Raw genomic sequence first — 24,150 nt, 5'->3', positions numbered from 1 at the left:
ACATGGTAAATCTCGCGTATCTCTATGGCTCCGCCATTAAAAACAATTTAAAAACTGAATTTAAAAAAATAACCATCGAACTTGCCCACAAAATTACACGAAAATCGGTTGAGAGAAGTGCGACCTGTAGACGAAAACTCCAGGTCAATAATATGAACAAGTTTTCTTTTGGCCCCTAAATAGATATTTGAGTAAATTAGACTTAAAGCATATATGGTAAATAATAAATATTGATATTGTTCATTTCTTTTTATCCTGTTTTTCTGCCACTTATAAAATGCCGACTAATCGGCCTTTTTAGCCGACTAGTTGCTGACTAATCGCCGACTACAAATGTGGCCAAAATAGCTAGCTTGCACCGAAGATGTTGGCGTGTGCGTGACACAACCCACGATCATCACATTTGTATGAGCGGTCCCGCTAAATTTGCGGGTTATCGCAAGAAAGTAAGAAAAAATAATTAAAACAACCGGCTAAACTACACAAAAATGTATTTGAATCAAATCTGATGGTCACAATAAAGTTGAACTTATCATCGTATACATGTTGTAGCGCCGCCTCGTACAGATGTAGTCTTGTTACACACGGTAGTGCCGGACGTGTAAATAAATATATAATAAAATAGGTACTTGTTCCTAAATAAAAATAAAGCCCATCGGGCGACAGTGTGTAGAAAAAAATACCATAAGTAGTAGGGTAAGTAACGCCTTGAGTATGCACTTTTGTCTCAGGCTGAAACAAAGCTGATTTGGCCCGGTAGCCACGAGATCGTACCGTGCATACCCGCCAAAAAGGGAGGAGGAAAGGGTCGGCTCCCCAGGTCGAAATCGTCCAGGTCTTAGCAACTAGGGCAAGTAATAGGCATCGTGGCTAATCAGCTTTGTTTGACCTAAGGAACAATCGTGCCAAGCGGCATCGCCCGAGACTAAAGTGCATACTGTTCCATAGATTTACTGTCCTTACTTACCCTACTAGGCAGATTTCCATAACATTTGTGTCTACGGCGTCCCTAAAAAGTAATCATCAGGGTAAACATGAGTCTCTTTTTATTTTAACAATTAAAACCTGGATGCGACTCCTTTAATCCAATGAGTCTATCCTATAATTATAGTTGTGTATAAGACATAAATAACACATCTAAATCTAACTACAAGTACCCGGCACTGTACAATCACAATAACAACAAGTGACATGCAGACCACGAGTCTTCCCGTTCAGGCGGCGCAGTTGAAAAACATCGAACCTCAGAATTTTTTTAAACATTTTTTAAATTTGTGTTATTCGTATACTGTCTCAGATATAATGTTTTAGAACACATCAACTTAATGCTAGAATTCAAGTCCGATCTAAGTCTAATTGAAGTGAGACTAACATAATAATAAAAGTGGGAACTATAGCACTATCACCTTAGATGGCATTTGGATTTGGCCACTGCTGTCCATATTTGAAATTACATAATATATAAATAGGGTAAATTTTAAATAATAGTCAATCAAGCTAAACTAATAGATATACATTTTATTAAAATCTCTATATCTATTTAATTAGGAGCTTTAATTCTGAATCCAAAATGAGATTCTTTCTCCTTTCTTATTCCTCCCTATTGCTTATATTTCATCTTTCCATGGATACCGATTTCATATAATGAAAATTGCCGGCCAGTCTTTAAGTGAGGTTTAGACCGGCAAAAACTTGCATGTAATTTTCATTACATTGCGGTATCCGATAAACATTTTGAATGCAGTTTACCTTAGTTACCAGCAATGTAACGTAAATTGCATGCAAGTTCTCGCTAGTCTAAACCTCGCTTTACAATGGGGTTCTATTTCAAAAAAATGAATATGAAACCCATAGTTGTTTGTTTTAAACCATTCATGACCAAGAACCACCGAGCGTGCTCAATAAGCCGGGCCACCATACAAATAGTTTTTAGCTAAAACGTATGACAGCTTATGGGTCTCGAGCCTGGCGCGCACGGTAAATAAATCGCCGCTTATGAAGCCGGCCATTTGAACAATATTATGCAATATTTTCACTAACCACGCTTTTTCCACCAATATTTTTTTGACTAATTATTGCAGTTTGTAGGAATGAACATTTTTACAAGCAGCAGTGGGTTGTACAGGAACTGGCAGGATAGTGCTAAAGTCCCAATACGCTAATGATAACCTATTCCGCGGTGTGCGGATAGTGAACGGATTCAGGAGTAAACTAATAGCTAAATAATAATTGTGCTAGTTTGTTTAGCACCGAGTTGAAGAGGCTGGCGAGCGGTGCGCGGTTACATTATTATTATCTTCATACATATTTTCTTTCTTTATCTTATCTTCATGACGTTATTCGGTAGTTGCTTTTAGTAAAGTGACTTTACAAATAATTAAGATGAATTGCCGGGTATTGACTAAAGAATGGTGAAATGCGTTTCAAGATTGATTCTTCATCAGCTGCACATTTCTACGTTACTTTACTACATGATAAGCTATGAATATTTCACTTTAAACAACATTAATGAGCAAAAAACAATAAATTTTCTTGAAACGGTTTCGCCAATTTGAAGTTCAACCAGAAATCCCTTTTTAAATTTGATAATACATTTCTATGGTACCTCACAAGACCCAGGACAATTTTTGCGCTTTTAAATTTGGAACTTTCTTTTATTTCTATATGAGTTCAAAACTCGAATTTAATTTGTACTTGTACAAACACACGGGGACTTACGAAGTTATTAAAGATGGCAAACCACTGTGCGAACGGCCTGTTCACTCGTTTTTTTTTTTTTTTGTTTTCTAAATATCTTAAACCGTACCCAAATGAAGAACGGGCTCCCATCATAATTGACTTCGACATAAGTAGCTGGAGCCTTTTAATTTTAGAGAAGATGTGGTTTATGAAATTAAGACAAAAAAAAATTTGGTAAAAAAATACAATTACTGTGGTTTGCCACCAGTGTTCTAAAAAATGTTAGCAGCACACCGCTCGTCACAACGCCTTGATAATAAAATACTTCGTTTGACATTCGCAACTCCTACCTTAGCCGTACGATCAAGTTTCTAAAGAAACGATCTTTGCACAACTGACTGTGAGTCCGAGGCTGACATTGTTTGTCTCTCTCTTCTAAGAACGGTTCGAGAGAGGCGGTTGAAGAAGATTCGTATACAGTCACGTTCATAAACATGTATACAAAGGCAACACTCAACCCTTTGACCGCCCAAGACGTCCACAAACGCGCACGGGTAACCTTAATGCATTCCAATAAGGTTTCCATGGCGCGTTATAGGTCGTTTAAAGGGTTACCCTTGTTGGCAATACGGTCTAAGAATTGCCATTTAATAGCGTATATATTTTTGTACCTAAAAATTGTATACATGTTTATGGTCAAAGTCAGTTGAGCTACAGTCTGTTGAATGAACAAATCAAGTGCATATCGGAGCTAATAGGCACAACCTTTACAATAATAAAATATTTAAAATTCAGCGCAACCATATCCACTAGAGTCTAAACTCTAAAGAAATACACAATATGGTTTTAGTTAAATACCCCGCCCGCGGCACAACATAATCAATGCGTGAAAAAAGTACTATTTCTCATTATTTTCAACTAAACTAAACATGTTTGTAAATAAAGTTTTAAAACGAGCCTGCTCGATCTCTGTGTCTGATTATGGAACTGAAATGCTTACATTTTTGCCCATACATTTAATGTCATTTTATATAACAAATGTTTCGTTATATTGTTACATTGCAAATACTCTAGTGAATACGGTGCGCTTTAAAATTGCACACAAATAGAAGACAGGGCGTGCGGTGAAACAATCGGACATAGTATGAATAGGGTAACCCTATGGATAGCGTAAACCCGATTCACAGAAAATACACTCCAATTTATATTTGATAGTATTTCAGTCTAAATAATTAACTAATTGTGCCATTTTACACCAAAAGGTACCACATTGTCGCTTGTCGATAAGGTTAATTTCTAATTAAAGCTATATGGAAATAGCGCCTTACTGACAAGCGACAATAAGTACCCTTTTGGTTGAAAATGGCACAATTATTAAATGCAAGCGTATCTGTTTTAAATCGTACGTTATATATTTTTAGTTCAAAATAAGTTTAGCTTGGGAAAATTTTTATATACAGATTTCAGTATCTGTTGAAAGCTCGAACAAATATGAAACAATTATGTAAAAAAAACCATTTGTAAACAAAATCTTTGATATACCGTATTGGTACATATCTATTACTCCGGCCACACTATGCTCCTCGCGCTGCCGCGAATCGCGATGTTGCCCGATCCTGCCACGATTAACCACGACGCTCCATTTGCCGGTACTTTGGCTCGCGCCATAAACCGACAAAATAGGGAGCGGTGGTCATGACGAGTAGCGCGGCCACACTACGTCTCGTCTCTGCCTACTTCCCATGTCACTAGTCGAGTATGTGGCCAGGGTATATAAGTATAGTGAGCCCCAGTGCTCCACCGCTACGCCACATCAACACAAACTATCCGAACACTTACTATAAGATAGCTTACATCTAAATATCGTATCATATACACCGTACAGAAAGACAAAAATGAAACGAAACCCATCCGTAGTGATCACTACTAATACTGCCAAATAATAACTTTCAATAATTTCAAATTTCACTGGTCGAAATAAAAAAATAATACCATAATAAAGGACTATTCGTGGCACTTCCGTTTCTCAATAACTTGACAATTGTCATCTGACAATTTGTACGTTTCCAAATCGAAGATAATATAAACAGTCTTTAGCTGCCGTTCTTTTTCTTTTTTTTTTTTTAATCTTTATTAAAGGGTTTTTTCGAGTGAACGAATATGTCGCCCCCTGCCGTTCTTGTTAACGAAAATTGCCAATTGTCAAGTTAATTAAATGTAATTGTTTAGATCACAGAACTGGATGACAAAAGAACAACTGTCAAGCTATAAAAGTGTGACCAAACATGAAATGCAAGTGTGTGCGTAAATTGTCTATGTGAGATCAAAAATAGTGATGTCATGTTACAACATATTAATAATCTATCGGTGTTTGATTGCTTTATCGACTACTTTTTTAATCGTGTTGTTCCCTTTGTTTCTTTTATCAATTTTTTTTTACCTGACCATTTTTGAGTTTGACAACGGCCGCGGATGACCAAGAGAGTATCACGGTAATTTTTAAATGAAGAAAACTATTCTGTTGGGATCGAGCCGATCTTGAGATTTTTTTTTACTATTTTTGGATTAAAATGTTTGCCACAAACAACAGAATATTTATGTGGAGTCCAAGTTTCCCTGTTAATGGCACGCAACCATTTCCGAAGCAAGTCAGTAAAGTAGTGAACAGTATCAGTGTTAATAGTTGGTTTAGTGCTTGTTACGTGGACCGCTTAGTTATTTTACCTTAGTATAGTGCTAAAGTGAAAGTACCTATAGTGTTAGTATTTTTAGTGCTTAAAGTTAGTGCCTAAGGTCTAGACTGAGTGTGTTAAGAGTATTTTATAGTGCTAAATAAATAAGAATCTGATTAAGTGGTGTTTGTTTTACGCTCCGACTACGTCCCACAGGGGGAGGAATTGGATTTCTGAACCAGCAGGCTCCGTAAATAAATATTAAACTGGGTTATCGCTGAGAGCTGACTCCAGGGTGTACTCTGGCGGTTACAGTTTTGGACATCTGTAAAGGAAGGGGCAGGGATATCAGCTTATTTATATTAAATTTACCGCTAAACCCGTGCACCTTCAAAGAGGTATGTATAATTGAGTATTTGCCTGGTTTATTTGGCCCTGTGATACTGCAATCCGGCACACTACACGACACCATCTTCACTACATTACTTTATTCTACGTTTTCTTCCTGATTTCTTTATTATTTTTTACATTAAAAAATACGGCAATACGCTCTAGGCCGACTGCGGCCGACCTGTCACTCAAAAATGGTCACGTTTTCTCATTTGTAGTCTGACTCTTTCGCACTCATGGGATCCGTATATACGTGATGGCTTCCCTTTGCTACGCTTCAACTGTCTTTATGCGTAAGCATAAAAATGACAGGTCTGTGGTTTATATCAAGGTGAAGTATATTTTAAATTGTGATGTTTTAGCAATATCAAACCTCTTTATAGTAATACCCTTTTAGACCCGGGTATGTCCTTAAACTACGTCCAAAAGAGAGGTATGGGCACTGTGAATGACATCTCGCTTTGTGTGGTAGGGCACAGGACAGCGGATGTCATTCCAGATCTAGAGCAGAGCCCAACTGGGGAGGTACCTCCACCTTACAGAAAACCGCAGCCAAATAACACTAGACCCTACTCATAGTGTTGTGTTCCTGTCGGTGAGTAAGGTTGCCAGAGCTCGAGGGAGAGGTGTTAGGGTCGGCAATGCGCATGTAACTCCTCTGGAGTTGCAGGCGTACATAGGCTACGGAGACTGCTTAACATCAGGCGGGCCGTATGCTTGTTTGCCACCGACGTAGTATTAAAAAAAAAATGTGGATTTTCTATGAGCACATATCTAAGCTTCAATAATAATCATCACTTTAGTATACGTACCCCGAGTTAGCTACACATTTACTAATTATAATCATAAGTGAGTGAGTGAGTGAGTTGCTGCAAACGTTTTCAAAATAACGCCTATTTTACCTAATCTGACAATAGTCAACTGACACTTGACAATTCCCTGTACGTTTCCCGGTCGATAAATAATGACGGTAGTAGCTTCAATGCTTTCTTCTTGGACCAGCAATTTACGGCGAATTGTCAATGTCAGATGACAATTGTCATGTCGTCCAACAGGCCGTTTTCGACCACGGAAGTGCCACTCAAGGACGGCATATGCATGAATATCCACGCAACAACCATTTACAATTTTACAGTACAATTGAGGTACGAATAAGTTTTTAAGTACTTTTTGCGTCCGAAACTAAATAAATAAATACTGGACACAGTCGTATCGAACGTGAGACAAGATGAAATTACATGTCTTTCCAAAAATAGCACGCTACATGTGAGTTTGTAAGTATTAGTATAAGTTACAGTATACAATGTATTATGCTAAGGCTTGGGAGCCGTTAGGGACCTAGAGTAGAGTTACGTAAATGGCAATTCTGTGGAAGCTGCGCAATTGAATAATATCCGTAGCCTGAAAAAAGAAAATGTTTCATTAACACACCTTGACAGATGAATTAAAAAACAATTTTGTTAAATATTGAAGTATTAAATAAACTATTTAGGCGAAATTAAAGAATGAAATAAAATTAAAGAATGGAATGTCGTAAAACAATCAGATTTCTTTTATTTATTTTTTTATAAATATTTGTGGTATTTCCTATAAATAGGGACCTTATTGTCGATGGCGCTTACGCCATTATAAACGATGCTACGATATAAATACAATGCCGCGCGACACTGTGCGGCGTAAGCGCCATCGATAATAAGGTCCCTTTTCATAGAAAATGCCCCATTTTTTATCAGTTTTAAGGGGCTGGATATACTATATCAAAGATTTTCACAACCAGTACGGCTACCATGACTTTGACACTGACATCGCTCGGCGTAACTTACTTTCTATACATCTCGCTCGCACTACGAGCTCTTGCCAGTACGAGCGTGATGCATAGAAAGTAAGTTACGCACAAGCTAGTGAATATATCAGTGTCAAGCTCGTGGTAAGGGTACTGAACTGTTTAGTTATACACAAACCCTGACTTCTGCTGACACAGATCTGTATCTGTCAGCATAAGTCAGGTTACATTACATATTTATTGGTTTATTTTGCATTGCTTACTGCGAACAAAGATAAATATAACTCCGTAATAGATGGATACAGTCTAAGAAAAAAACGTGCCTCGAAAAACCACGAAAATTTGATTCTCGATCAGATGGCGCCACTACCTTTGGCCTACTCTCGTATAGAGGGTGTTGACGGTATCGTTTGTTATTTAACAATTTTAACGCGTATCAGTGAAAGAATTTTGACCCAAATCATATAAAAATAATTAATGCAAATAAAAAAAATCATTTATCCATATTTAAATACATTTTATCGTATTTTTATAAATCTTCATTTTTAGTTTTAAAGTGTGTCGATAGATGGCAGTGAATTTACTGTGGTTACAAAATTTACTATGACAGTACCGCTCTATCCTATTATATCCTCATTGCTGCGAAGTTGAATTTGGTTCGACAGCGTTACTGGCCTGAATCAGCTATGAATCGTTTGTCTTTATCTGTCATTTTAACTTGTGTCTTTGTAAGAAAGGGATAGAACACAATTTTAGTAAATCAGTCCCGTAAAGTTTTATGAATAAGGGGGTTTATCTGCATACTTTTAACGTTACGGTAATGAATGTTTGGTTCTAACCGGGCGTGGGCAGCTAGTAGCCTAGGGGGCCTACCGCAAACACCGAAAAACGTTATCAAATGAGGGCTACCGTTTTTGTGCTCACCAGTTGGCGCCACTGTAGATGTAGGTCCAGAAAAACAGATCTCAACATTCTTCTATGCTTATTTTTATAAAATCAATACGTTCTAATATACACAAAGGTATTTTAACGTCTAAATGTGCCATTTTTTCAACTTGTTTAATTTTGGATATATTTTAGTTGGCACTTTTTTTTAACTACTAACATTTGTGACGTTTTCAACCAAAAGGTACCACATTGTCGCTTGTCGATAAGGTAGATTTCTAATTGAATCTATATGGAAATATCGCCTTACTGACAAGCGACAATAAGTACCCTTTTGGTTGAAAATGGCACATTTATTGAGTTATATCTATTGTTTACCATAAATTGATCAAAGATGGAGAAAGATTTACCACAATTATAAATAAGGAGTGAAAATTCCCGATTAAAAAGCTTGAAACCCCCAAAACTTTGAAAGACCTCCATCTACACTAGCGCTCCTAGCGGCGAAATTAAACGCGGTAGCCCTCAAAATATTTAGATCAGTACGGTTTCACGGTTTCGGATTCGTCGGGAATCCTTCCTCAGGCACGTGTGTCCGCGGCGGCTGTACTCCGTGCACTGCGGTAGCCCTCCTTCTCTGTCGCTCGAATACGCAAGGGCGATGGAGAGGCAGATAACTGATGTGTGACTCACCTGGCCGACTACGGCGAGAGGTCCTGATGCATGGGGTCATAGCCCATGGATCCGTCGTATGAGGGCTGCGGCTGGTCGTAGCCGGGCGCGGGCAGCGAGTACCCCATGGAGTCCTGCGTGGGCGCCGGGGACATCATGGGAGTCGCCGTGCCGGACGCAGCGCCCATAGAGTACGGGGACGCGCCTGCGGCTAGGGAGAACGTCCTCATGTAGCCTCACTCCATAACCAAGACACGGTGTTAGAGCGTTTTCACATTGCCCGATCAGATATCGGAAGGAAGTAAAATGTAAGATGTGTTTCCCTGTATTTATGCATTTAATAAAGCATTATTACTAAAAAAACAAGTGCGAGTCAGACTCGCCCACCGAGCGTTCCGTACCTTTTAGTATTTGTAGCGGCAACAGAAATACATCATCTGTAAAAATGTCAACTGTCTAGCTATCACGGTTGATGAGATGCCTGGTGACAGACAGACGGACAGAGGAGTCTTTGTAATAGGGTCCCGTTTTTACCCTTTGGGTACGGAACCCTAAAAACGATAAATAACGCAAGAAAGCGGACTTAATGCCAATGGCACTCTCCTACAGCTATTTTTGTCACAGGCGCCTTCCGCAATCCGATATCGGAAAAGCGCTTCCGATAAATTCAACCATGTCGGAGCCCCCCGTCAGCTGTCGGACCGATAATATTTGTTTGTTTGCGTAAGTGTAGGCATAATGCTTTTCGTAGTGTGCGTGACCGCTAAAGACGGCGTCCGGGCGCGCCCCCGCGGCCTGACGACGCGAATGTAGGATCCTACATCCGGTCGGACAATGTGAAAACGCTCTAAGGAAGGTGCCTTTTAGACCCAGTAGTCCAACTTCGAACAATTTATAATTCTCGTTCGAAATTCAAATTCTCGAACACATTTGCTTGTGGGCGACGGTCCGCCCGGGGCGCCCGTCTTAGGGTCGGTTGCACCAAACTGTTTGTCACCGTTAAAGAGTTCGCTAAATTTTATTGTATGGAAAGTTTCATAGTAAACCGCAGCGGCGCGCCGAGTCACATTGATCTGTCAAGTGCGGATGGTGCAACTGGCACTTAGTGTAAGGCCCGAGTGGACGCTCGCTCGGCTCGGCGTGCAGCGTGGCGTCGGACTCACAAGTGATGTGAGCAGCGTGCACTGCTCGTAAGGCCGCTCCTATACGGTTGCATTTGTTTAACATGCACGCCGCACGCCGCGCCCCAACGCACGCCCAACAAGAGCGACCACTCAGGCCTTACACTTAGAAAACCTGTCGCGTCGTCAATTTTTTTACCCACTTTTTTTTGTTCGAAGTTTAAATTACACGGTATAAATCGGTGTACACCAAGGGCCTGACACTCTTTGATAGACAAAGATAGTCTTATTGCAATTCCTATAAGATGTAAAGAGTAAATAGTGCCATGCTTTTTCTTTATCACCGACCGGGCATTTTTTCATGGTCGGGTTATGGCATCATAGCAAGGAGGCGATGGCGAAATACCGAAATTTATAAGAGTGAAAGAGAAAAAGGATTATGCTGCCATACATGAATACGTCTTTCTCTTACCCCTGGTCGCTCGGTTTCATGTCTATAATTATGTATATGTATACTATGTCTATGGTGTACACTGACCAAGGATTGGGACTGGACCCTTTGACCGCTAAAGACGTCAACTGACGCGCTCGGCTATAGCCCAAAATCAACTGTCCATTTCCAACAGGGATCAAGGAAGCGTTCAAAGGGTTGAGCCTTGTTCTTATACTAAAATGACAGATCGCTTGCCCCAATTTGTTAAGCCAATCTGTAATTTTACTACAAAAGCAAGATGAATGAAGTAGCGCAGAGCAGCCCAAAAATACGTTGACAATAAAATTTTAGGAACAATTTTTCTTTTACAAAATGTTGTTAAAAATTAAAACTACAATAATTTAACTAAACTAAAACTTATTATCTTCATAATATATTAATTTTTTTTTCAACATGCAGATACGTCTGCGAGCGATACTCCAAATTTTATATTAATTTAATATTTTTTGGTTATATTGTTTAGGCACTATATCGGGAGTCGTGAAAGACAAGGGGAGAGGCCTTTGCCCAGCAGTGGGACACCATAATGGGCTAGTAAAAAAAAAAAAAAAATTTTTTTGGTTAAGAGCAACGCACGGATTGCGGAGGTTGCGGGTTCAAATCCTGCCGGAAGTGTAACTTTTTCCATTTTTTCCTTTAATATAAAATTCATAATATATTTCTTTAACGCACAAACTCAATGCACCTAATGCATCGTATCGTATCTAGTTATTTGTTAGCTATCTCTTTGAAGTCTTGCCTTCATGTAAATATTATCTTAGTTTGACTATCATTTCGTATGTTAATTAAAGGTTAGCTGGAAGAGATCCCTTAAGGAGATAAGTTAGCCTTTGTACACATTTCCTGTATTATCTCTGTGTTATGTACTTGTTTTGTGCAATAAAGTGTTTAATACTACTACTCAAATGTGTGTTAAAATTATTAAGAATATGCCGCGTAAAAAAAGACAACGTATTTTTGGGCTAACCTGTAAATTAGCCAATGACCTGTAATTTTAATTTTAGTTACAGAACTGTGGTACAAAAATAAGGTTAAGTTTGGGAAAAATGCAAGTGTTTTAATTTTGTAAGGCAACATGTATGACTTAAGTTTTAAGAGCCCATAAACCTGCTCACTAGCGCCACTGCTAAATAATTGTGATTATTTAAATTTAACGATAGTATTATTCTATTTAAGTACCTTTTGAATACATCAAACTAGTTTCTATGTCGCTGGATTCGTCGATCTATGAACTCAAATAAAAACGGTCGTTTTAACTTCGGACGCATACATTGACGAATCCAGCAACGTAAAAACCATGAAGACTATATAAAGGAGCCAAATCTCTATGTATGAAAAGTATCCATCAAAAAACAGTAATTAGGCGGCGCCACCATACACCGAAATACTACCAAAAACAACCTACGTAATTTGGTCGAGTTATTTGTTGTTTCATGTTATACTCATGTCCCAGACCCTAACTAGCGCCACCGGAGAGATTAGGAACTATTATTTAAAGCTGAAAGCGGTCACTATTGCAACAATTCTGCCATAAGAGATTGACATCCTTTTCTATACCATCCATAGTAAAAACCATTATAATGTATTCAAAAGGTACTTAAATACAAAATACAGTACGTAGCGGCTTTTTTTAAATATCTATCGTTACATTTAAATAATCACAATTATTTAGCAGTGGCGCTAGTGTGCACGTTGACGGACTCTTAATTGAATATACTAAAGTTGCCAGCTAAAACAGACATATTCAGAATTGGCTTGAATAAAATATTTTCAATTCACATTTTTTAGTAAAGAAGCCTAAGAATAAGTAGCATTCATATTAGGTAAAATAATATGATGGGAGCTTTTTCAAAATTTGGAGCATTCACATTATAGTGTCATTTCACGAACGCTAATCTTGTAAATACTACAAAGCGTATTTTTGGTGTCTCAGTATACTCGTATTATAACATTATCAATTATAAACTGAAATAGATATCATATATTAAAGAAAACCGGCCAAGTGCGAGTCGGACTCGCGCACCGAGGATTCCGTACTTTCTTAGTATTTGTTGTTATAGCGGCAACAGAAATACATCATCTGTGAAAATTTCAACTGTGTAGCTATCACGGTTCATGAGATACAGCCTGGTGACAGACAGACGGACAGCGGAGTCTTAGTAATAGGGTCCCGTTTTTACCCTTTGGGTACGGAAACCTAAAAAAGTGACAGCCCTCCAATGGTGAAGGTCTGATTCGAACTGGCGTCTAGCTATCGCGGCTAACGCCATGAACCCCTAGGCCACCTCGCCACGGCGGTACCCGTCACAATTTCTCGACTATATGCCATCTTAGTAAGACTAGGCGTCTTTGACCAACTCTAAAGATTACATTATGAAATCGGCACTCAGTTTCCTCCTCAGTAAAATCAAAAGAGTATCGTTCGTAAAGGCCACTTTAGAATGCTCCATTCCCCCAATGTTTAAATGCAGGGATACGTCAAAGAGTTCTTAAAGGTAATTTTAGAAAAATATTGAGTATGACTGATCATTATTCGTTTACTGTAATTTGAAGTAGCCCTGCCGGGGGGCGAGCGCTCGCGCGCTGCACCGATCCAGGACAGGTCTGCGTGAAAACCACCACTTTACTATTTATACACGGTGGCTAAAAAATAAGTGCATTCCCGTTGCCAGGGAGGTTTTAGGATTATAGCACAGAATAAGTAATAGTATTATCATACAGAACGGCCACGCACCGCCCCGCCCCGACACGAATTACCTCGCCCCGCGACAGCAGGATTGACGGCCGTTTGCCGACCGCTCAGTACTTTTTTTAAGCAATGACGCATGAAGCGTGTACAGACGTGCCGTTCACACATAGAAACGCAAGTGATTTTTGATGTATAGCGTGTCCGCCCTGTGATTATACTGAGCAACTTTTACTATGGCACCAACCACGAAATCGCGAAAAAATTGGCTGTTTCATACATTTTGGCTGGTCCATTTTCTTTGGGTAATGTTTTTTCGCGATTTCGTGGTTGGTTCCATAGTAAAAGTTGCTCAGTAGGATCTCTATTGTTTGCTATATAGTTTTAAGTCATCATATATTGTTTGTCCACATTTTCGGTTTACGGTACAATTTGGTTTTTCTCAGAAACGCGTAACTTTTCAGGATTGCCATAAAACAAACTTAACCTAACCTATCTATAGGATAACCTGAGGAAAATCCTGAAAAGTTAACGGTTTCAGAATTATGACTAATGATAATATGACAATCATTACATTGACTTTCAATAATTATGTCAAACAAAGGGACCCCTGCTCGGTATTATCCCAAAACATCCCTGGCAACGGGGATGCACTTATTTTTAGCCAACCTGCATAAAAAAATATCTTACAGCTACAACTTTACTTATCCTACTGACGTTTAGCGAGAAACGAGTAGCGACAATTGATTTTTAATTTAGATTAATTCTTTATTTACACTCGATTTAAAGTTTTTATGAGGAAATAGTTACTAGTCGCATCGCTTTCTCGTCACCAGTTCGACACGAGGGCTAAACGTGCATCTAGTTTCTGCGATCGCGCCACTTCACGAAAAACTTTCCCGAGCAGTGGGTAAGTTTTTGCACTCACTTGCATCACGTAGTAAGTTTCTGAAACTTTCCTATGTGTACACATAGGAAAATTTCAGAAACTTGTCTTTTATTTTTAAAAGGAAAAAACTGCATTCAAAGTTTTTTTTTTAAATTCGCTTAGTCTCGCCCGGGAATCAAACCGACTAAAATAAAACACTTGCTATTTTATTTATTCCACTAGTCGATACAGTTAATGTTAACATTTCTCCAAGACACATTAGGTCTTAGACTCGCCTATCGTATAAAATATCCATAACATCGAATATTCAGTATTTTTTGAATTTTAAGTTAGTTCGATTCCCGGGCGAGACAAGCTAATTAAAAAAAAACTTAGAATGCAGTTTTGTTTATTTCTACAAATAAAAGAATGTTTCCTTTAAGTAAAATGAGCTAACTTAAGATTCCAAGGTACTTTCCTTCCATGGCCCATCAATTTTTTCCACGCTGTATAATTACCTAGTCAAAAGGCGCATGGCACACTGCATCCTATTCCATCACATAGCGTTGTCTCACTCAGACATCGGAGCGACGTGCGAATCGAATTTGCGCCTTAGGCAAATGGGGTTGGCCTGTCGAAGTGTTTAGCAGATGGCGCCAGCATAGCTTGCCCTGTCAATTCCTAGAATTGTGTCAATTTTTTGTTTTTTTAATGCCAAGGATGCCCTTTAAGCCAAATCTCATAGAAAAAGTGGCAAGCTATGATTGCGCCATCTCTGCAAACCTTTGACAGTTGCCAACCCCATTTGACGAAGTGAGGAAAAAATTGGACAATTGGAAATACACAGACGAATCTTCTACGCTCATCAATATCCTCGGTAAGCCGCTCGTTATGTGTGGACGTTATATTTAAGCTAGCGGGGCGTCGCTAGATATAGACGCACGTTTAGAAGGGCAATAAGTAAAGTGTCCCTTACCGGCGGCCTTCTTGGCAGCGTACAGGTTGGCCTCCTCCTGCGCCTTGCCGATGTTCTTCTTGTAGCGGATGCGCTTGTTCCCGAACCAATTGGACACCTGCACACGTATCAATAGTTTTATTATTATTGCGAACCTATTGTGCCCCACTGCTGGGCAAAGCCCCTCCCCCCTCTTCTTCCACTCGTCCCGGATTTGAGATGTAACTGGCCAGTCAAAAAGGAGTCCCAATAAGTTATCCCGCCATCGTCGGCGAGGTCTGCCGCAGTTTGACTCAGTATCAAACGTGTTTAGTGTTATTTTTAAGGAATGAGGGCTACCGCGTTTTTCGCCGCTAGGGGCGCTAGTGTAGATGGAGGTCTTTCAAAATGTCAAATGCATAGTTTTGGGGGTTTCAAGCTTTTTTATAGGGAATTTTCACTCATAATTCATAATTGTGGCAAATCTTTGTCCATCTTTGATTAATCATGGTAAACAATAGATATAGCTCAATAAATGGTTTAAAAAAAGTGCCAACTAAAATATATGCAAAATTAAACAGGTTGAAAAAATGGCACATTTAGACGTTAAAATACCTTTGTGTATATTAGAACGTATTGATTTTATAAAAATAAGTATAGAAGAAGTTTGAGATCTGTTTTTCTGGGCCTACATCTACAGTGGCGCCAACTGGTGAGCACAAAAACGGTAGCCCTCATTGCCAGAGCCCAGACGGATGGAAAAGTGGAGGGAAGACTTTTTCCAGCAGTGGAGAACCACAGGATCTCAATAAATGTCCTTTCACTGATATGCGTTAAAATTGTCAAATAACAAGCGGAACCGTCAACGCCCTCTATACGAGAGTAGGCCAAAGGTAGTGGTGCCATCTGATCGAGAATCAAATTTTCGTGATTTTCGAGGCACGTCTTTTCCTTAGACTGTATCCATCTATTACGGAGTTATATCTATCTTTGGTCGTACACACAGATTTAGGGCTTTACCAAACCGTCGGAGATCGAAATAAAGATCTCTGGTTCGTACCTGAGAGACGGTGATGCCACACTTGCGCGCGAGCTCCTCCTTGGCCTCCTCGCTCGGGTAGGGGTTGGAGAGATGCGAGTAGAAGTACTCGTTGAGTATTTCGGACGCCTGCTTGCTGAAGTTGCGGCGCTTGCGACGGGCGTCCAAGAAGCTGGAGGAGAAAATAGAATGCATATTATAAACTAGACTAATAAAGATCTCAGAACACCATTAAAACGTTCAGTTTCAGGTTCACCATAAAATTATTATGTATTTGATGGTGTACATACCGGGAGCGCAGAATCATGACGGCCTCGCAGGTAGACTGTTTCAGCTGCATCTGGATGGAGCTGAACTTCTTGTGGATGATCTGCACCATGCGCTCGATCTCCTGCGAATACAGACACACGTTTAATATGCTGCCAAATGAATGGCAAACGTACTCAAGGTGAGGCACGTAGGCTTGTGTATTACATGTACTAAAATCAAAAAGACACGATTCCCTCCACTGTATTAGACCGAACTATTCTCTAATGATTCTGCTCTTAGTACGTTTTAGTACACTACACGCGAACGAAACAGAATGGGAGCGAGGACCGAGGAGTGACAATGACAGCAAAGCGATCCGAGTGATCCGACTCATCCAACCGAACTAAAACTAAACGTCGACTCTCTCTGTACTAAAAAACCGAAACTACAGTTGTGAGATTGTACTAGTTGGGAAGCCATCTTTTCAGTGAACGAGCATGCACAACTCTAGAGGCACGTATGAGATGGTCGAACGCTGTGAAAACGTCGGTTGGCGACAGCCTGCACCGTGCAGTCCACATAGTACCACATAAAACACATGTGGTCGCGATCATCAACAATGAGCGAACTGGGAAGAAGAAGTCTTAATATGCTGCAACTGCTGTGCGTAATCTGGGTTGGGGATTTAGTTCAACTCGTTCAGGGTCGTGTTGCATAATAAACTAGAACTAATATTACAAGCGCAAATCCTTTTCAGCAGGTTCATCACGTGGGTGGTGAACTAGTTGCACGCTGGTACTTGTCGAGCTGGTGGATCTGCGCGACCTACGACACAGAGATGTAAGAGAGAAGGTCACCGACCTTGGGCGTGATGGGCCGCGTGCGGCTCTGCTCCCGCAGCAGGTTCATCACGTGGGTGGTGAACTCGTTGCACGCTGGTACTTGTCGAGCTGGTGGATCTGCGCGACCTTCGACACACAGATGTAAGAGAGAAGGTCACTGACCTTGGGCGTGATTGGCCGCGTGTGGCTCTGCTCCCGCAGCAGGTTCATCACGTGGGTGGTGAACTAGTTGCACGCTGGTACTTGTCGAGCTGGTGGATCTGCGCGACCTTCGACACACAGATGTAAGAGAGAAGGTCACTGACCTTGGGCGTGATTGGCCGCGTGTGGCTCTGCTCCCGCAGCAGGTTCATCACGTCGGTGGTAAACTCGTTGCACGCTGGTACTTGTCGAGCTGGTGGATCTGCGCGACCTATGACACACAGATGTAAGAGAGAAGGTGACTGACCTTGGGCGTGATGGGCCGCGTGCGGCTCTGCTCCCGCAGCAGGTTCATCACGTGGGTGGTGAACTCGTTGCACGCGTTCTCGTACTTGTCGAGTTCCTGATGGTAGATCTGGCGGATCTGCGCGAGCTTCGCGCGATAGTCGGAGTGTTCGATCGCGTTGTCTGCAATAGAAGGGTTAGGTTAGACGTGTAATAAGTAAAATTAAAGAGCAGTATAATTATACCTTTATTTTTTTTAATTAATAATATTTAATTTTACCTTCACTTTCCTTTGGGGAAAGATTCATCACAGTTGACTATACAATCGCTAGGCAACCAAGAACAGAGGATCAGAGTCAGTGCTAATGTTTTATAAAATAATTCGCCAAGAGCAATAACATAATAGACAGAATTAAGTCATAATAGACAGAGTTAAGTGCTATTGAGCTTACAAATCTGAGTAATAACACTCACACAGTCATCAATGTCATCATCATCCATTTAGTATTGGTTACGATTCGAATCCTGCATTCAGACTCATATTAACACAGAACATTGCAGTAATACCCCCTATTACTGCAATGTTCTGCCATCAGAGTGCAGCACTAGCCTTTTTAGTAAACCATAGAAAGACTTATACATACTGTACTTTAACAGGTTTTTGACAAGTTTTCAGAGATAATAAAATATGACATTGATGCATCAAGGCGGTTTGTTTGTAGAGGACCTACCGGGAAACGCGAATCCGAAATTTCGCTATCTGCCTCTTAATCGCTCGAATATGCAAGTTACTGAAATGTTAGATAACGAAATTTCGATTTTCTTATTTCGCGATAGACCCTCAGATTATGGTAGTGGCGCCATCACCTACGCGTAATATTCCCTATTAGGTTAGACTAGAGTTATTTTCAACTTGTTCGAGACCGGACAGTTTTGTAGATTTGAGTCCTTTTCAGAGAACATATTATTTTTACAAAAAAATACTCAAAATTCGTTGCCTTCATGTAAAATTCATGGGTTAGGTACCACTTTAACGCTTACTTTCTTTACTGCTACTAGTATTAAGTCTGGTAAAATGGAATAGTTCTTCAAATTTAGATACAATACTCTAATTCAACCAACTGAACCAACACATCATGACAACACTAGAACTACCAGTGTACCAGAAGTAATACAATTTAAATATAAAACAACACAAATGAAATGAAAGAAAAAAACTAACTAATCTTCAAACAGAATCTATAATATAGATTAAGAGGTACAATGAAGTAAAATTGACACTACCCGATATGTAATAAATGTTATAGGGTTCAAGACTTATACTTTTTTTAATTAAAAATACTTTTATTTTTACTTTTACTCATTATTATTTTTAAGAATAATATATTTGTCAAATTTTACTGTGTAACAATTCTGAATGCCAGCATTCGCACAGGACAGCGGAAGTCATTCCAGATCTAGAGCAGAGCCCAACTGGGGAAGTACCTCCACCTTACAGAAAACCGCAGCCAAATAACACTAGACCCTACTCATAGTGTTGTGTTTCTGCCGGTAAGTAAGGTTGCCAGAGCTCAACGAGGGAGAGGAGTGTTAGGGTCGGCAACGCGCGTGTAATATCTCCGGTGTTGCAGGCGTCCATAGGCTACGGTAACTGCTTACCATCAGGCGGGCCGTATGCTTGATTGCCACCGACGTGGTATAAATAAATATATATATATTTTATTATGGAGCATAAAGCTAAATAAATCGCAAAGAAATATTTATTTGCCATCTCCATCGCCAAGCAAAGTATCCAACATATAGTTTGTTCTTTTTTTAGCATTAGAAAAAAGGTAAATAATCTTGACGTCTCTTCTCTTTATTGAAAAATATTGAAAAACGCTATTAAAAAATTTGTTTATATTACTTATGAAAGCAAAAGAATGTAAAAGATCGTATATGATTTATAATTGTAACATATTTGCTGTGATTTATTTTTCAAAAGTCATTTTTACGCTTACCTTCTTTCTAATGCTAAAAAAACCAGGCAAGTGCGAGTCGGACTCGCGCATGAAGGGTTTCGTATTCGTACCATTACGCTAAACTGGTGACAGACGGACAGACAGACAGCGAAGTCTTAGTAATAGGGTCCCGTTTTTACCCTTTGGGTACGGAACCTTAAAAAACGAACTATTGTACAAGGACAGACGGTCAGTGAGGTAGTTGCGCGGCGGTATTCTAGTAAAAGGTAGACACACTTTAGAACTAAAGCTAAAATAACTTCTCACCAACCGTCTAAGTTAAGCACTGGACCTATAATTTAGTCTTCTTGAGGGCAACCAAGTGTTCATGTTTTCTATCAGTGCTATAAACGGTGTCCCCATAAAAGAGAGGCATGGGCACTGTGAATGATATCTCGCTTTGTGTGGTAGGGCACAGGACAGCGGATGTCATTCCAGATCTAGAGCAGAGCCCAACTGGGGAGGTACCTCCACCTTACAGAAAACCGCAGCCAAATAACACTAGACCCTACTAATAGTGTTGTGTTCCTGCCGGTGAGTAAGGTTGCCAGAGCTCGAGGGAGAGGAGTGTTAGGGTCGGCAACGCGCGTGTAATATCTCCGGTGTTGCAGGCGTCCATAGGCTACGGTAACTGCTTACCATCAGGCGGGCCGTATGCTTGATTGCCACCGACGTGGTATAAAAAAAATATTCTCACCAACCGTCTCTAAGTTAAGCACTGGACCTATAATTTAGTCTTCTTGAGCGCAACCAAGTGTTCATGTTTTCTATCAGTGCTATAAACGGTGTCCCCATAAATGAACTAACGGTTGTGGTATTCCTTGAAATCTATTTGTTTCTTACTTTATCAATAATAGCTGTGTAATTATAAAAAAAACTCCCATCTTAAAGGCAATACACACCAGTTGCGTATACAGCTTACGCCATCACTATCCATACTAATATTATAAATGCGAAAGTCTGTCTGTCTGTGTGTTACCTCTTCACGCTTAAACCGCTGAACCGATTTAGTTGAAATTTGGTATACAGATCGTTTGAGTCCCGGGGAAGGACATAGGATACTTTTTATCCCAGAACTCACCCCTCAAGGGGGTGAAAAGGGGGGTGGAAATTTGTATGGGGAATCAATAACCGCTGAACCGATTTAGATGAAACTTGGTATGGGGATAGTTTGAGCTGTGGGAAAGGATATAGAATAACTTTTATCCCCGAAATCATCCCTTAAGGGTGTAAAAAATGGGGTGGAAATGTATAGTGTGGACCAATTTGGGGGTGAAAAAGGGTGGATTAAAAAGCAGATTTGTTTAAGAATTAAGGTACCCAAATTACTAATTCCACGCAGACGAAGTCGCGGGCAAAAGCTAGTTGTATATAATGTTACGTCGCTTACATCTGCGCGATCTACGTATATTTGTGGTTTGACGTTTAAGGCACAAGTGGCTAACGATGGGCCACGCCAAGCCACTGCCATGGGCGACTGTGTGAACACCACAGACCACGCTACGCCACGATTCCTTTGCTACAACTTCCCGATTGCGCCCCACGATAGGCAGCTGATGGCCAGTGATCCGCCATTGTATACCAATGGTACATCATGGACCATCCACTGTGCACTGGGGCCTTTACACCTTCGAAACTGAACCTGGGTGCCACAGCAAATGAAAACCACGGAAATGTAAGATAATAAGATCAAAAAAGTAAGAGGGTACTTTTCAGGCTAACTCAACAATAGCGCTTGTCTCCATGGTACCCCGCAAGTTATTAATATCCTATATCGGATTATATAAAGCTCAAAAATATATCAAAAACAAATTTATATTAAATATTACATATGATGATTAGAAGTTTGCGGCTTCTTAGGAATGTAAAGAACACAGAATAGGTACATAATGTTAATAAAGCATATTAGTTTAACATAACCTTAATCCATGTTGCCCACCAAATGCGTATCCTATTAAGCTATTAATATGTATGTATTTATATCTTCTGCCTTTCTTGTAACCTTCTGTAAATTTCCGATATTTCTTTCATCTGATCAAAAGTTAACATGAAGAGTTTCTTTAAAGGGATTGGTGATCCTGTATTTTGCCTAATATCTTTGTTACCATTCCCATATCCTTTTATTTCGGCACTATACATGAATGGATTTTATACATTAAACCATAATGTATGAAAGTGAAAGATGGTGGCTTCATTTTACATGAAACAAACACTTTAATAGTAGAACTAGTACTGACCTCCTTTTTGGGTCAATAGGTATGCATTGGGACCAAAAAGAAAAGTGCATAAGTATTCATATCAATAAAGTAAGAATCAAACATAGCTAAAACATGAACTTATACTAATCACTAGATAGAAGTGAGGAAATAAGAATAAGCAATTTATTTATTTTATCAGGGCTTACAACCCTTGATCTGGCAAAATATAACATAACCACAGCCTCTGAACAAACCTAACATACAAATTGATTAGAGTATTTCCAGCTAATATGCAAAGTATTATACTATAGAAATTAATGATTACTTATAAAGCATATATAGGAACTGTCTTTTTTATAATTTCCAACCTTGCATACCTATGTTGATTGTAAGCAAACAAATACTTAAAATGTTACTGTTAATGTTAATTAGTAAACTATATCTGCCTTTAACCCATGCAAAATTGATCAGGTTGAATTTGCCACTGTCAGTGTTTATCAACACACACATGAGGAGAGTTTAGTATATATTTTTTGTATTACTAAACTTCACATATTCCCCTATGTACAAAAAAATATTTTTAAGGCCTGTGCAGGGCTCCAAAATTCTAGTGCGCATCTACTCACACACAGCCGCTCTCAAGTCAGTAATTCTACCTGGTTTAGACATTGTCCAGAGGCAAATGTCATGCTGTAAGTCCAGTTATACAAAAGTGAAAATTACCCCATTCTCCAGCCGCAGCGGAGGCGGAGGCAGCGGCGCCAGCACCGCCACCTTTCTCTGGCCCGGCAACACCCTCAGCAATCAGCATGTTGTCCAAGCGCATCAGCTGTGGGTCTGGGGGCTCCTCCTCTTGAGTGTTGCGCAGTGACAGTACTATAGGAAAAAAAAAACATTGAGGACACATGTGTTAAAAATCTGTTCAAGATTATCTACAGAAAGTTTTATAATTACACATACAATAAAATTAAATACATTAAATACAATTACATTTAAAGATTCTTTAAATTTAAACCTTTTAGATTTCTTAGAGAATGTTAGGAATCATTTGAGAAGATGCAGACCATACCTAAAAATACCCCGTTGAAACTATGTTTGACACACTTTAATTAGGCCAACTTGTAGTACCAAAAGCAGTATGGTATTTTAGATATATGGATTTAACTGTAACAGTGCAAAATAATGCATGCATGTATTAACAGCCATATAATAAAGAACCAGTGTTATATGGATGCCCAAATAATTATATCTGTAAAAGTAGACATCAATATCTGCAGTAATGTGTGTAAATCACTACATAACACACTATAGTAATAAAAACTTAGCACAGGACAGTTAACAAAAGTCATTGAACTAGGTATTCAGGTGACTGCAGCTACTGGAATTAACATTTCGTGGGCTTTTGTCCAAGTGAAGCATGAACACAATTTTTAAATATCGTTTTCATACTCCAAAGTCAATATTAGGGTAAGGAAAAAGTAGTGAAGTCACCTGTCTTCTCCTTGATCTCGCACAGCACCGAGAAGAGCGCTGGCTTCATCCTGTGGCAGTTAAGCGTGTGCTTGCGGGCCTGCGCCTCGTCCAAGCTCTGGTCCGTGATGTTCATGATCTGCTGCAGGATCTCCCCGATGTCCTGCTTGCGGGCCTCGCCATCCCCTGCTGCTGGCGCGCCCTCGCCCCCGGCCAACCCGTACCCTTGCGGACCCATCAGCCCGCCGCTATGCGCCATCATTCTATTCGGATCGTCCATCTCTTCACGTAAATAAACTTTATCCTTAAACACTAAATACGTATACCGATTTGTACGCTGTTAAAACGATTGCCTAATAAAAATAATTAGATAAAAAATACAAGTCTCCCGACGGGAGAATAGCCACAGCTTCTCAAGCAATAAAATGGCCGACTTCTTTGTGCTGTCAAATCTGAGATATGTATCCGAAAAGAAAACAAATAATTAAAACTATTCCTATCACGCTTCATCTCACAATTGCTTAGGCTGTGATTTAAAGAGTAAAAGAGATGGTTAAATAAATGTTGCCATACAACAGACGCACAAAATTGATTTCATGGCTTGTCGCCGCGTCGTAAAGCTTGTTTAGATGCAGATAAAATTAGCCAATAAAACTTTATCACAACATTCTCTCACTTGTTTTTATTTTGAAATTACAGTGATTTGTGTTATGGAGCATTTGTTAATAAAAACATGAATTTTA

The 24,150-nt window shown here is 39.6% G+C and overlaps 1 protein-coding gene across 3 annotated transcripts; it reads right to left on the bottom strand.

The window, feature by feature from the left end:
* Positions 1-6,932: 6,932 nt before the first annotated feature.
* Positions 6,933-23,910, bottom strand: LOC134755048 (homeobox protein extradenticle). Of its 3 annotated transcripts, XM_063691525.1 has the most exons (9): positions 23,429-23,910; positions 22,661-22,813; positions 17,762-17,922; positions 16,513-16,613; positions 16,244-16,394; positions 15,226-15,322; positions 13,237-13,299; positions 9,103-9,292; positions 6,933-7,142 (listed from the first exon to the last, which is right to left on the bottom strand). In XM_063691525.1, the coding sequence occupies exons 1-8, from the start codon at positions 23,685-23,687 to the stop codon at positions 9,111-9,113; spliced, it is 1,167 nt and encodes a 388-aa protein (XP_063547595.1). In that variant the 5' UTR covers positions 23,688-23,910; the 3' UTR covers positions 6,933-7,142; positions 9,103-9,110. The 3 variants fall into 3 exon arrangements, with proteins under 3 accessions (XP_063547595.1, XP_063547596.1, XP_063547597.1); XM_063691526.1 differs by lacking the exon at positions 13,237-13,299 and having other exon boundaries at positions 23,429-23,908; XM_063691527.1 differs by lacking the exon at positions 13,237-13,299 and having other exon boundaries at positions 9,103-9,286; positions 23,429-23,908.
* Between the last annotated feature and the right edge of the window lie 240 nt (positions 23,911-24,150).

Source organism: Cydia strobilella, chromosome Z (genome assembly GCF_947568885.1).
Source record: "Cydia strobilella chromosome Z, ilCydStro3.1, whole genome shotgun sequence".
Classification (NCBI taxonomy): domain Eukaryota; kingdom Metazoa; phylum Arthropoda; class Insecta; order Lepidoptera; family Tortricidae; genus Cydia; species Cydia strobilella.
Note: the sequence above shows the minus strand (reverse complement) of the source record. Positions and strands in the feature narration are given on the sequence as shown.

Bases quoted from the DNA above. Each gene is read 5' to 3' on its own strand.
- LOC134755048 (XM_063691525.1), bottom strand. From the start codon at position 23,687: ATGGACGATCCGAATAGAATGATGGCGCATAGCGGCGGGCTGATGGGT. The intron at 16,614-17,761 runs GTCAGTCACCTT...CTGTATTCGCAG, and splicing joins CGCGGCCCATCACGCCCAAG to GAGATCGAGCGCATGGTGCA. The intron at 15,323-16,243 runs GTACGAACCAGA...ATACGTGTGCAG, and splicing joins GTGGCATCACCGTCTCTCAG to GTGTCCAATTGGTTCGGGAA.